The 15,225-nt window shown below is 40.8% G+C and overlaps 2 protein-coding genes across 4 annotated transcripts; both read right to left on the bottom strand.

Annotated features, from left to right (window-relative positions):
• Window positions 1-224: 224 nt before the first annotated feature.
• On the bottom strand, window positions 225-1,499 carry LOC125545329. The gene is made up of 2 exons (XM_048709241.1): window positions 946-1,499; window positions 225-583 (listed from the first exon to the last, which is right to left on the bottom strand). Exons 1-2 carry the CDS (start codon window positions 1,202-1,204, stop codon window positions 507-509), a joined length of 336 nt encoding a protein of 111 aa, XP_048565198.1. The 5' UTR covers window positions 1,205-1,499; the 3' UTR covers window positions 225-506.
• Window positions 1,500-8,396: 6,897 nt separating this feature from the next.
• LOC125545326 (F-box protein At5g03100-like) lies at window positions 8,397-12,045 on the bottom strand. Of its 3 annotated transcripts, none has more exons than XM_048709233.1 (5): window positions 11,924-12,045; window positions 11,259-11,394; window positions 10,205-11,068; window positions 9,931-10,086; window positions 8,397-8,757 (listed from the first exon to the last, which is right to left on the bottom strand). In XM_048709233.1, exons 2-5 carry the CDS (start codon window positions 11,370-11,372, stop codon window positions 8,449-8,451), a joined length of 1,443 nt encoding a protein of 480 aa, XP_048565190.1. In that variant the 5' UTR covers window positions 11,373-11,394; window positions 11,924-12,045; the 3' UTR covers window positions 8,397-8,448. The 3 variants fall into 3 exon arrangements, with proteins under 3 accessions (XP_048565190.1, XP_048565192.1, XP_048565191.1); XM_048709235.1 differs by having other exon boundaries at window positions 11,259-11,361; window positions 11,924-12,026; XM_048709234.1 differs by having other exon boundaries at window positions 11,259-11,819; window positions 11,924-12,024.
• Between the last annotated feature and the right edge of the window lie 3,180 nt (window positions 12,046-15,225).

The raw sequence follows: 15,225 nt of genomic DNA, 5'->3' as shown, positions 1-15,225 counted from the left end.
GCCGCGGGGGCGGGGCCCTCCTGGTTTCGCGTCTGGATCCGCGCGCGCCGAGAGGCCCGGTCATCAGCTCCCGCCGTTCTTTGCGTGGCAAGCAAAGGCCGCCAAGTCGGTCCCAACCGGCAGTAGTACAAAGTGTTAGGAATTAATTAATTAGGTTAATTAACTATTAATCACTGCTATGTCGGTGCCATTTTTGGCAACTGCCTCCTTTTATAACCGCCTTGTAAACTGGGTATAAATATCCCAATCTTCAATCAATAGAATAACTGTTCATCTATTATTCTCTCTGCTCTCTCTTTTCATCTTTACACGTTATCAGCACCTTGCCCTAACAGAGCGATTAGGCCAGACCTCCTCGACGCCTCGCGCGATTCCCAGCGCTGCCGGCCTTATCTCGCGCGGCGGACTGCAGCATTGAGTCTTGGCGCGGATGGCGACATTAGTCACGGCGGCGCCAACGTCTGCCCCTGTACTCGCGATGTCGACTCCATCCAGCGCGCACGGCTTCAGCATAGGAGAATTTCAGTCGCTGCCGATTCGATCAACCACAACCCTTCCATGGCAGGAATCAATAGACATGCTTCTGCAAAAGAGGAAAACTGGATCAGGAGATTCTTCTATTTGTTTTTGTCTTCTTGCAATCAATCAAGGATCTAATAACAAGTATTGTTTTTGCAAATTGCTTCATCCGGCGTATGCTCGTGGTGAGATGGATTGATCGCTACTCAAACAGAAAGAGGAAGGAATTCTCAATCAAGAAGAAAAGAAGAATCAGAATCAAGAACAAGGCTAGAAGATGAGGAACAAACTCCAACAAACTTGTTCTTCGCATTTTTTTCTCTCTTCATCGTCCACTATGACGATCTCGTCGCCCATCGCAACTATCAACAACAAAACATCCAGAGAAAACAGAGAAAAGAAGGGAAGAAGCCCCAGCGAGCGTACCTCGACGTTTGGCGAGGACGGCGTCCTCCACCTCTCCGAAGCAGCATCCGATGCGGCGCTCCTCCCTCAGGCGGAGCACGACCACGGCGCGGCGCGCAGCCCTCCCTCGGACGCGGCTCCCAAGCCGATGGCACAGGTGGCAATCAGCCGGAGCGCGCGCTGTAGCACGGCCCACTCCCTGCAGCGCGATGGAGATGGCCCCCGGCCGGCACAGGACGGGAGCAAACGCGATGTGTCGCGGCAACGCGGCGGTGATCATCGACCGGCACGCGGCAGTGCGGTCCCCAACCCGGGCGGAGGCAGCCCACGGGGCGCAAGACGCAACCCAACCATCAGTCGGAACGCACTGCACGCGGCATCATCGGTAATCATGGCCAGAACACACGTACAGGAAGGAATCAATTGATTCCAATCCATTCCACGCAGGCACAGGAAGGAAAGAAATTGACTCCTATCCACACACGCACGGGATGTGGATTTGGGGAAACCTTATCCTCACGCAGTTTTGCGTTTCCCTCCTTTCTGTACTTATTATTAATCGAAAGGCCCTGCGCTTCTTGTTAATCCCTCAGGCTTAACATTTCTTTTTGCAGATTTCTGTCAAATGTCTGTTCAAGCATAAAAGTTTTTATGCCTGTACATAAACCTATGGTCAGGTCATTGTCAGTAGTGTAATATATACCCTCAGGTTCTTCTGCATTACATTTTGATCTTATGAATGAATATTCTAGACCTATTTTCTAGAACATTATTAGTGCAACAACTGTGTCACAAAATGTCTTGCACATCTTGACAAGAAAAGAGAAGTATCATGAAATGTCATACTCAACATGACTAGTATAAAATTTATTTGTGAATCACAAGGTATTGATGGCATCTACTGCATGGTTTGCAGATTATCCATCATTACTGTGAGGTCTACATCTTGTGATTTCATAAGATGACTACCTTCAACGTGCTCTTCGAAATATTAAATGTGACTACCCAAAAAAATTTTATTTGTGAATCACAAGGTATTGATGGCATCTACTGCAAAATTTTCTAGATTATCCATTACTACTGTGAGGTCTACATCATGTCGTGATGACATATGACTACCTTCAAAGTGATTTTCCAAAATATAGCATAACATAAGGTAATAGAGATATAAACATCTACTGACAAAAGTCGGACTATGTTTTTCTATTACTACGAGATCTACACCGCATCTGGTGATTTATCTTCAAAGTGTTATCCTATATAAATTGAGGTCTACACATATGAGTGTATAGCATCAGCTATCTAAAAGAAAATGCTCCTCTGAAGCAATTGTTGTTGTTCACTAAAATTATTTACTCCTACTCCAAGAAGTAAATTAAATAATGCGTGATCATTTCATGTAACACATGACTATTTTATTGATAGCTAAATATGCACATATGCATTTTATATGTCACCAACTTCACTTAGTTCTCAAACTAAGTATATAATGGATAAATATTTATTCAAAAACCTCAAGTCTATCGCAGCTAACAACTCTGTTACTTATTCAACTTCAAGTTGAGATCCCTTGATCAAATTTTCCCTATATACAGATTCAGCTGAAAAGCCCTTAATGCACTTTACCTCCTCTTAAGATGGTACTACCATTTTTATGATCAAGAAACATGAATTTTCTTAAAATCATCAGATTCACCCAATAGGTGATATACCATAATTTAAAATTCTTGTTAGTATCGAGAACACTATGCAAGTTAGTGGTCACAAAATCGAACCATGAGGGATTCGAAGTAAAGTGGAGGCTAATAGACAACTAAAGACAAAATTATCTCTTAATAGGAATCGGTCATTTTAAGATGATCAAAAGACAACCCTCAAGTTTGTCAAATGTGTGGTTATATAAATATTGTATCTATGATTACCAAACCCTCAAACATATGGTCAAAACACACCACAAATTTATTAAAAGGCCAATAAGTTCAATGGGATAAATTTGAAAATTTGCAAATAATAACCAAATTCTGGAAAAGGATTGTTCTCGGAATCTTCATCAGAAGGAGGACCAAAATCTAGTGCAGAAAATGGAGGATGAACTCATTTGCATTCAGTAATATCGGAGACCTCAGGTAATCTCCTAATTATCCCAACATATTATTAGCCTATACTTGTAGTACTACATGTAGTAAAATGTCCAATATCATATCCCTTGGATACAATATTCTATAAATTTGAATGTATGTTTGAATTCATACTCAATATTGCTACGTACACAATGATTTTCTAAGCATCAATAAATTAAATATTAGGCTTGATAGCCTTAGCCATCCTGGTTTGGGGATGATTAGAAAATTGTTGACAATTCGGTTGGTCACAACTTAACAAGTTGCAAAATATTTCCCATATCATCAGATTATATGTGCACCACATGTGCCATAGGGGAAATTTGTTTTAAGGAGCTCTCACCTTAAAATTCTAAATGAGCCACTTATTCTTTCTTGAACACATTCAAAAATATGTGTGGAACGTTAATCCATTATCTAGGGTGATTTAGACACTTCATGGTACTCATATACACATTCATAAAATGTTTTTAAGTGTCTCTTATCACACACAACCATGCATGATCTTACTAAATAAATTGCTCAACTTATCAAAGTAAGAGTAAATTCTCCTGAAAACAGGATCTATAAACCCATTTGAATGAACAATGTTGTTGAACGCATTCAATGAACCTTTTTTTGCATTAAGTATTTTCTGTGCATACCCAGAATGGTTTAGCTAAATTTCTTATCAAAGAGAGTTAAATGAATTACATGACCACTTTTAAAGAATTGTAAACTTACCAGCCTCTTGCTGGACACATACGACCTTACACACCGTAAGTATGATCTAAATCATACCGATTGCATGTCATACTACTTTCTCCTTGTAGTTACTACGTGGAAATCAACAAAGTATTTCCCATCTGCGATAATTCGGTTACATACCGATATCACCACTCCAGCGTACATCAATGGGCACTCACAAAAATTAGGGATCTATGTGAGGAATAACAATTTAATCGTCAATCAAAATTATTCATAGCCCGTATGCTGATTGCATCAGCAATAAGGATATTTTTCGACATTATGGGGAGATAAGTACCACAAAGAATGCCGAGAAATAAATTAGAAATGTTATTGACATTCAATCCTTATATCCACGTATTCAAAGAATCTGAACTAGAAGTTGTAGAGAATCATATATTTGCAACACATTGCAAATCTGCCACATACATTTACTGATGACAAGGTGTTACTAAATTCTATATTCCTGCAGTAAAGTGTCAGAAGAGTGAAGGTACCTGATAAATCACTCTTCTCCCCAAATGAGAGCAAGAGGGGGAGAAAATCTGACAATACGAGATATAACTTCTCATATGCTTCCGCGGAAACAGAGGAAATCACATCCTCAACTAGTAAATGTAATTCAACATCAAGTTGAAAGACACCTCACTGGATGCTCATCATCCAATGCCCGGCATAAATGTGCACAAATGTTTTGGTGCCGGGACATCGAAACACCTTGACTCCATTTGTTGTAGGAAATCACAAGGAGCTAAAAAGGAGTAAATATTTAATCCACAAACTTCAATGATTCCATCAGAATCATATAAACTAAAGACTACATTTGTCGACATATATTTCTTATCAAACTGCTAAAACCTTTTGGGCCCAGAACCAAAATCCATGGTAGAGTGCCTCTTGCACTCATATTGGTTCACATAAAAGGAAGCAAGTAATGAAGAATAGCACTCGCTCTGCAAACGAGTGGTATTTACTGCAGTAATACCTACTCCTCATAAGTATCTTCCACATGAAATACTAAAAACTTCTCATTCATAGACAAAGTCAATGAGGTGGTGAGAAAGCGAGGCTTGTAGCAAAAGGGTTCCTGCAGAGACCCGACATCGATTACGATGTAACATACCCTCTTGGTATGAGTGGAATTATGTTTCGATACTAAATATCGTTGGCAATAAAAAAAATATTACCATGCAGTTGATGGAATGAAGTGGCTACATACTCATATGAGTCGCTCATTTCGGATATCTCTATTGAAGTCCCTGAAGGGCTAAAACTTCCGAATCCAAACACAAATCGCAACAAGTTTTGTGTAAAACTCACAAGTCCACTCTATGACTTGAAATAGTTGGAAATCATATGGTACTACCGACTAAATGAGTTCTTCCTTCAAAGGATACTCAAAGAATGATGATTGCTTGTGTGTTAATAAGGGAATCCCAAAATTTGATTTCCTTATATCACTTAGTGTATATCAATGACTTCATCATCAATGTCTATTACAAGACCTAAACATACACAAAATCATCTCAAGGCGGAAAATTTGGATTAAGCCAAATTTAGCTTAAGTTTACAACTTGAGCAATCTCTCAAGAATACATATCAGTCTACATATATCCAAAAACATATATGAGAAGTTCAATGTGGATATATCACACCAACAAAACGTATATGGTCGATATGAGGAATATTGAGTTATATCCCAAGTTCACAATAAATCTTGGACAATTCCATCAGGAAAACCAAGATTGGACCATGATATGATATATGATATTGGCTCTTTACTTGATCCCAACAAAGCCATATCAATGACTGAATTTGATGGAATAGCCTTCTTATGGAAGTCATATAAATAGAATTTAATGGCTACTTCCATTTACCATTCTAACATAATTACTTTATCTAAAGGCATTGCAAATATGGTTGGCTTAGCAGAATGATTAACCACACGCAAAACCATGTGGTTGAGATTCATCAGAGTAACATAACTTGATTTATCAAGATGCTACCACTTGTATTACTCAATACATACATGTTATATGAAGAGCAATATCACAAAACACATTGCTCGAGATCACTTATCCTCATAAATTATAGAAAAGTGATGAAACCGTTTGCAAACAAAATATTGGAAAAACCGACATACTATTCATAATGTCATGATCATGTCAATGTAATTGATATGAGACATCCTCCAGATTTGCAAAGTTCAAGGGCAGTAATCTCCTAAAGTATAACCTCTTAACAAACATCAAACATCAGATTACATATATTGTACTCTTTTTCCCTTCATGAGTTTTTCCTAATGATTTCTCATAAAAGGTTTTTAATGAGACAATATAGATACAAGTGTTCATATATGTCATATCATTTTCTCCTTATATTTTTCCCATTGGGTTTTAAAGGAGTTTTCGATGGCATATATAATCGCACTCTTTTCCCTTATGAGTTTTCTCTCAAAGTTTCTCATAACAGTTTCTAATGAGGCATGTCATACTTTCTATTTTCCCTATCGGGGTTTTTAAAGAAAGTACTCAAGACATATTAATTGTTCTCTAAGCTCATCGATGATTTTTCTCCTTCTTCAAGGGTTTTTCTCATATGAGTTATCAAGAGACAATAATCATTATATGTTGCATCATTTTCTCCTTATTATTTTTTCCACCGGGTTTAAAGGAGTTTTAGCAACATATTTGCACTATTCTCCTCATATTTTTCCCACAGGGTTTTTGGAGGAGACTTCCAAGATGAAGATAATGAACGTTCAAGGCAAATACATACTAGGAGGAGTCTACCAAGATGATGTATATTCACAAAGACAAGCATTGATTAGGGGAAGTGTTAGGAATTAATTAATTAGGTTAATTAACTATTAATCACTGCTATGTCGATGCCACTTTTGGCAACTGCCTCCTTTTGTAACCGCCTTGTAAACTGGGTATAAATACTCCAATCTTCAATCAATAGAATAACTGTTCATCTATTATTCTCTCTGCTCTCTCTTTTCATCTTTACACAAAGTTCACTCAAACGGAGTTTCAGAACATGGGGCAACGGAGCATTTTATTTTGAATCTTTTTACATGAATACGCATGCATGTGGTCTACATATGTGTGGAATTTCGTTCGGAAAAAACGTTGTATTGTACGCTGCACGAAAGAGACAAAATTTCAGTCCAAAAGCGAAAAAAAAACTGGCCTCAAATTTGCATGTATTTTGTCGTTTTTGTATCTCTCACATGCAAGCACGTATATTAGTGAAATTTTGGCACGTTATATTGCACTGCTGCACGTGCATGCACACAAAATTTTGGAATTTTTCAAGCCATACAAATTTGTTTTTTTTAACTTCAAATTAACAGTCAGAAAGTGCCCGTGCTCAGATGTCAATTTTCAAAAGTTCACCTGCCTTTTCAGATGTAAACTCAAAGAAAATTTGGGAGATCTTTGATCGGCCTGGAGGACATTATTAATAGTTCATTTCATGCCGGCCAGCTTGCTCGAGCTCTCCGACGACGAGAACGACCCCACGATGGAGACGGGGTCCGATGGCACCGCACCGGAGCCCGCGTCTGTGCATGCCGGCTTCACCATGGAGCAGGTGCAGACACACTTCAATGCCGTCATGGTGGAGGAGCAGGCTGCGCTGGCGCCTATGTCGGCGTTCCAGAAGACGCAGGAGAAACAACGACACAACATATTCTTCCTAGAGCAGCACCGAATGGCAGAGGGCCAAATAGACGGTGAGCGCACGAGCGAGGAGGTCGTGGCGGGCGAACCCTAACTTTGTTGCAGAGCAGCGTGCTACGAGGCCGCCCGCGCTCAAGCAGCCGCTCGCCAGGAAGCGGCCGCCGCGGAGGCACAACTACAGGCGATTGCTGACGAGAACAACGCTCCTACGCGCCGCCGACAAACTTTCGGGTGGCCCGATGGGACGACGAGAGCACTGGCGCCACCATTTTCATCGTGGACCTCACGTCCACTGGCGACGAACAAGGCGCGGACTGCTCTGATGGTGAGTATGGCATGGGAGGCGACATGTCCTTATGTCCCATGTGGGCAGGTCCATCTCCCATGTTCTACTCCTCGCCGGAGACTGCAGCTTCATTTCACCAGTCTTATCGCCGGTGCTCATGGAGACGACGGATGAAGGAGGCAGTCCAAGGAAGGGAATAACAAGGGCTTGGACGCCGGCGACCGTCGTAGGATAGGTTTAGGGTTGAAACGATTTTTTGTATGTTCTAAATACAATGAAAATCCGTTGTGTCTGCATGAATGTCGTCTGATTTATACGAAATCCGTATTGTTTGCACGAATTTCATTAAAAAATTGCTGAAATGTATACGGTCAATATTGGATGGAGGCCTCCGGCACCGGTGTCCACGGACCAACGTTGGAGATGCCCTTATTACTTATATGATGATGACATCATGCAGACTTTGTCCATGGCTTAGCATTAGCAAGTATCCCTCCTACCATCTAGTCTAATAAACACAAGATAGACAGCTGTGATTCAGTTTCCTATTTCTCTGACAGATGGTAAGGACGGCATTTCCTGAGCTCCTTCCTTCAAACAAACATCTATTGGCATCTCCTTTCAAAAAAAAAAAACATCTATTGGCATCTCTCCTTCCTTAAAACAAATAATTTAAAATACACCTGCAACATAGTTTCATATCCCCTTAATACAGAATGTCAAGGACCTTTCTGAACTCTTGCCTCGAAAGTTTATTGAGGGCAATCGACGTGCCCCGGTCTATATCTTGCTTTGCTCCACCCATGGGTGGAATAGGCCAATTATTCCTCACCACCGGATCTATGATCATACGCTCGAGAGAAGTCGCATTCCGAAGAAGGTAGAGTTCTAGCTCAACCTGACCAAGTAATCCATAGAACCCCGTCATTTTGATAGTCTTGAGATGACGGTGAGGATGTGGCTGGTAGGCATCTTCTCTTGGTTCACCATAGATTGCCGAGTCAAAACAATGCATCTGCATGATTGGTATTGGTGTGTTAAGACATACTTAACCAGAAAAGTATTCTATTTAGAGCCAACAAAACTGATTAAGTGTTTGGCATCCCATATGTGGTTCATGAAAAACGCAAAGAAGAAAATGGCAAAAGGGCGACAAGTTTGAGAAATTTATATAGCGGAAGGTGGATGACGGAAAAACAAAATCTATTCCATGCACCCAAGAGTCCTAGACAATTCAATACTAGCACATTTAGGGTGTAGAAAATTTCAGGAAAAATTCATAGATGTATAGTTCCTTTTTTGTATGTCGTTTTAGACAAATAAACAGTCTCCAATATGCAACCTAGAGCATAGTAATGGATATATTTTTGAGAAATCTGACGGTGAATCTAGGTTCATCTAGACAAAAGAATCTCACAATATGATACCTTGTTGAGATTCGAGCATGGAAATAATATAATATACTAACCAGAGAAGCAGCGTTTTGGCTCCCCGGCTTAGATGCCCAGGAGTGAACATGAAATTCATTAGAAATATATAAAAAATATATAAATTTCTTTTTTTTTGTGGTGAAACATGCTTGAGTGCGTGATGTCTGTGCCAAATTTGATATGGTTTCGAGATTTGAAGAGCTCTCAGGAAAAAAAAATCAGGCCTCTGACAAAGTTTGAATTCTACATTGTTCGGAGGTCATTTTGTCTTTTTTGCCACGGGCTCTTCAAATGTCCGAACTTCACAAAATTTGGCACGGGTATCACGCACTCAATCATCTTGCACCACAAAAAAAATCAGGATTTTTTTGGCCATTTCTAATGATTTTACTGTTCACAGGGAGTAGATGAACCCAGCCTCAGAGAATTATCGACTAACCATCCACTTCTATCTATTACTAAGAAAATATGAATACCATGCATTTCCAATGTGAAAAACTCATCAAGTTGCAGCACATTGGCGTGCAACACAAATATGTATATAAAGTAATTCGCCGATGCAGGTAGTAAATCTAGGACCGAAATTGCCCCCTGCCAATATTTGCACAAAACATTGCACATGCACCGACAGTTCCTCAATACTATACATCTAGCATTATCTATTCCACACACAAAAATATCCAAACTTCCATTTGTTTTCTGACCAAATGCACCCAAGATCATTTTAGAATTTTCCATGGTAATGTGAGATCACTTACATGGAGTACTAACTCTTCCAAAGCAGGGGCTAACTCCAACAGATAGGCCAAACGAAGAATCCCACCAGTGACTTCCGGCGACCCAACAATATCGATTTTCAGGACCAGACGTCTCAGATTTGTGAGCATGGTCCGATTTTTCACAAAATTTATCACCTGTAAGACAAGCATGGCAGCAGTGAAACAAGAATGAGCCAATGGCTTGCTCATAAAGCACAAAGAAATGGAAGCTGGATCACGAAGGCAGGCACCTTCCAGTATTTAACGAACAAACCTTGGTTTCAATTCGGAAGCCTATGGAGAGGGACGGAACATGCGAAAGAGCATCGACAAGATCAGTGAAGACGTAATTGAAGCAGTCCGAGGATGTGACCAAGTCGACCGTCGCCTCTGAAATCTTCACAGATTCACCAAGCAATATAGGTATCACACGACCAGCGAACACAAACATGGCGAGGTTTGGAGCTCGGACATGCAGCTTCTGCAGCATACAGTACTTGACCTGCAAACAACGGAGCCTGCTCAGTTCCTCACCTATGCTTAGCTCGTCCAGTCTACACCTGGTGAGGCTTAGCCACTCAAGAACAGCGCATTTTGGGAGCAGGCGCCCGAGATCCCCTGTGACATGAACTATTTCCAGAGAGAGCTTCTTAAGGTTTGCAAATCCACGGTGATCAGGAGGCAGTGCTAAATAGACGAACCCCAGACTAAGAGACTTCACGCAAGAACCACCCGAGGCGCCGAGAAGATGCAGCGGGAAACTGTACTTGTCATCTGTGTCGGTACTGCCTTTCGGCCCTGGACATAAATCGAGAACAACATGCTTCGCCATCGACGAGGCACAGAAATTGACCCATCTATCAATGTGAGGTGTGTGCCTTTTGCGAAGCGCAAACTTGACCACAAACTTATTCAGGTTGGATGACTTGAGCTGTCGCTGGATGCTGTTGACCCCCCTGATAAACCTTGTCCGCCAGGGTTTTGCAGGGCCTGTCGTGGCGTTACTGCGACACATCGTGGCTCTGGTGAATACTAACTTTGGGTAGCATTTCCAAAACCTTCTCCACTTCTTAGATAGTATGCTCATTCGCATAGCTTCTTTCATTGTCAATTGTGATAGTATACGACGCAGTACATCCTGCGGAAGGAATTGGAAAACAAATCAGTGGCTCTCATCAATGTGGTTAAGCCACCAAAAAAATACCATGTAATGCACCCATGTTCAAGTCTCAGTTCTTTCTACCTTAATTAATGTGTGAGGAACAAGTATTATTACCCTTGCCTGAAAAAAGAAGGCCCATTAACAAAGATGCAAGAAATTAACTTACTGTAGGTAGATGGTGAAGCTGAATATCCTTGGATCTTGTCATCTTAAAAGGTTTTATGGAACGACGATCAATCCTTGGTCCCTGCCCACAAACCACGGGGGCACTTGTTTTCATCACCGGAGTAAAATTGCTAGATCTACAATAATCATGTTATCATGAAAAGCCCAGCAAAAAAGGAGGCTTGCCTTAGCACGGAGTATTATTCTAAATAATCAACTTTTTGCATAACTAATTGGTTCATCTGAACATTTGTTGCCGGTAGTTTGATTAACATCCAATCCAATCCAATCCATTAGGATGAACTTTTCTTTGAGCAGGGTCAAATGCCCGTAGTGCATCAGAGCATGCTAGCAGGAGAGTGCACATTAATAACACTAGTAGTTTTTCTTTACTGACCCTGAAGAATACAGTACAATGGTAATTGCTAGGAGAAGCCCATCTCAAACAACTACTCCAGTACTCAACGTTGGGTGCAAAACCTAATCTGAGGGCCGCCGCTCCCAAAATACCAGTCGATCTGAGTACACTATCTGACAATACGATTTTGGAACAATCGATTTACTGCAAAAATTTCGGACCCATCGGTATTCAGATGCGAGCCGTGTAAGACGCGACGAAAACGAATCCAGGGCCAGAAAGAAAGAGGGGAGGGAGGGAGGGGAAACCTGGACACTCCTCAAGTCGCCGAGGAAGGGAGGAAAACCTGCGCGCAAGTCGCCGGCTAAGGAAGACGATGGAAAGACCAAAAGAGTAACTGGAATTTGGGTGTTGCTCGCTCGCTTCGGCCCGGCCGGTACTTTTATATTTCTTTAGAGACGGAGTACTTGTTAATGGGCCTTCGACTCAATAACCATTGCAATGTGAGACAAAAATTTCGCACGCCTTTCAACCCAATAACCTGAGAGCAGCTAACTTACAAAAACCTAATTTTTTTTTTGAATTGTTTAGATTGCTTACCATATGTGTCAAAAAAAGGAGTATTCCTTCAGAAGACCTCCCCTCAAAAAAAGGGGGCACTGGGGGCGGGCTGGGAGCGCGCCACTTTGACGCGCTCTGGTCGCTCCTTTGGATTTTATTTTTTATTTTTTACGTGTTTTTTTGGCTTTTAGATAATTGTTTTCTGTTTCTTTTGACTTCTCGGTTTTTCCATGGTTTTTCTTAGCTTTTAGAACCAAAAAAATAAAAAAAAATTGTGTGAAAAAATGCATTTTTTCTTCCGCGGGAGGCACATATTTACTTCTTGTGACAGATTTGCTTCCACGAGAGGCACAGTCGTGTCTTTTGAAAAGTGAAAAAATATGTTTTCTTTTTCTTTTCCTTTCACGAGAGGCATGGATTTACTTCTTGTGAAGGCACAGATTTGCTTCCGTAAAAATGATTTTTTTTTCTTTTTTTCCTTCCGTGAGAGGTATAGATTTACTTCTAGTGGAGGCACTTCCGCGAGATGCACGACCGTGCCTCTCGGAAAAGGAAAAACACGTGTTTTTCTTCTTTAGCGAGAGGCACGAATTTACTTTTCGTGGTGGCGCGGATTTGCTTTCGCTTCTCGTGGAGGCACAGATTTGCTTCCGCGAGAGGCATGGTCGTGTCTCTCGGAAAGGAAAAAAGAAAACATGTTATTTTCCTTCCGCGAGAGGCACGGATTTACTTCTCGTAGAGGCACAAATTTGCTTCCGCGAGAGACACGATCGTGCCTCTTCGGAAAGGGAAAAACGTGCTTCCGGTTCGGGTTTTTTTGTTCAGTCTTTTTCGTGAAAAAAAGTTCATCAAAACCTGTCAAATGAGATCTAGGTTTGAAGATTTTGACACAGGTGATCTAATGGTGAAAACTGTTTGAGATTCGGATGCACGATTTGAGAGATAAAAGGTCTTAATAAGCAAATCTATGAAAAAAAAAAAACTCACATGTTGCAACAAATGACGCACATACAATGTGACATTTGTCGCAACAAGGGAAGGTGGAAGTAACCTTTGCAAAGAATACTTTTAATTAGTGATTTCACAATAACCTTACTGAATAGATCCAATACCATGACTCAAGGCCCCAATAGATTCACGTCCTTTATTTCAACACATGCTATCTCATCTATGCTGCCACTTATCCTTCTTCCAACCACATGAGTCAAATTAAGGTGGGAGCATGCGGTCATCATCAAGGAAATTCGAGCTAGTTAGTTAGAATTCTTGGAGTGTGATTCTATGTACAAGAGAAGGTCTTGATATTTTAAGGCTGATAGTATAGGTAATTTTTGTCTCTAGGCGTAGGAAGACATGTGTGATCCTTTCAACCACATGACATTATAACAATTCCATTGAACTTGGTTGAATCAAGAATCATTATACCCCTAAAAAACGTGTCCTTCTTTCCATCCTCGCCGACGGCGGTCTCAATGCTCACACAATCACAAGGCTTTTGAATGTGGTCCATTCTAACACGTCTTTCTTTCGACATAAGATGAGAAATCTGTTTTTTCCCTGCAAGATTTTGGCGAGGCGTGCATGCATGGTTATATATGATTTCTTTGGTCTCTCCAATCTGGTCTTGTTGAGTGTTCATTTCCAATCCAGATCCGCACCGGATCAACACCAATAAGAAAAAAAGACAGATCATGCGCTATTGATTAAGATTGCCCTCTAAATATCTCATATCTCTACTCCTAAAGGGGGAGTTGGTAGTCTCGCCTCACTCCCACTAACCCCTCGGCAAACTCTATATTACGCACATGAGCGTCTTACAGATGTCATTTCGCTCAAGTGCAACCAATTTTGGCAGGCCCATTTGACGCGTGTATTAACTCAATCAAAATCGACCACTTTCTCAAAACAACTTCATGCATTAACTCATTCAAATCAAATCTAAAAAAATCCCAACTAACTCCAAACTTTCCTCACCTTCCACTGCTCATACCCAAGTCAAATCAAATCTTACCAAAACATCAACTATAATCAAAGTTGGCCGATCCATTTGACGCGTGCGTGCGTTTTTTTCTTTCATTTTTTTGGTTTCCTTTTTTTATGTTTCATATTTTGTATGACCAATAGGTTTATTTTTCCTCGGCATACTACTAGAATCGGCACAGACCTGATGCCATGGTGAGTTGGTAGGGTCGCCTCCATTCCGGTTAAACCTCCCCCACCGGTTTTCTGTATCCCACCAATTTATTTAAACTAGTTTTTAGCCCACTAATTTATTTTATCCGATTTTTATCTACCAAATTTAGTAATGTTGTTATGTAAATGAATCAATCACTGTGATCCTCAATCAATCTTTAAAGACCAAAATCTATGTAAAGAAATCAATGTTTGATACTCCCTCCTTTCCGATTTACAGGGCTTAATTTGAAAATCTCTTCAAACAAGGTAGATGATGAATGGTGGAATTAGTTTCATAGTTTGCAAAAGTACTTAATTTGTATTTTCGTTTTCTCAAAAAGTTGTGTATACCGATGTATTAATTACACCACATCCATGCATGACCACTAAATTGCCAAGAACTACATGCATTGGTGAATTTTTTCTTCATCCTTGCATGTAGTGATTTAATACACCTTAAAATCTTAACATGTGATGGTAATTAATAGAACTGCACTAGTACGCATCGGTGCTATACAAACGGTTTTTAACCCCTTTTCGCGAGGGCATTTGGAACCGTCGTCTAGTGAGTGACGGCGATAGGGGGGTCCTTCCCACACGACCCAGAAACCGTCGGGGATAGGGAGCCTTGATGCATACAGTTGTCCCTATATAACCGTTTCCGATATCTCGAATATTCCAAACGCTTCATCCTTGCTACTCATTTGTGCTCGCATTGCCGTTGCAGTCGGAGTTTTGTGGTTTTACCTAAAACCAGGCAGATTCCAGGCACGGGAGTTTTCCAGGCAGATTCCAGGCACGAGAGTTTTACGATGCCTGGCACATCACAAACAGTTCACGATTATAAATCGTGTACGATAGGTAGACAATCACA

Source organism: Triticum urartu, chromosome 3 (genome assembly GCF_003073215.2).
Source record: "Triticum urartu cultivar G1812 chromosome 3, Tu2.1, whole genome shotgun sequence".
In the NCBI taxonomy this organism is placed as follows: Eukaryota; Viridiplantae; Streptophyta; class Magnoliopsida; order Poales; family Poaceae; genus Triticum; species Triticum urartu.
This window is presented reverse-complemented; position numbering and strand designations above follow the sequence as displayed.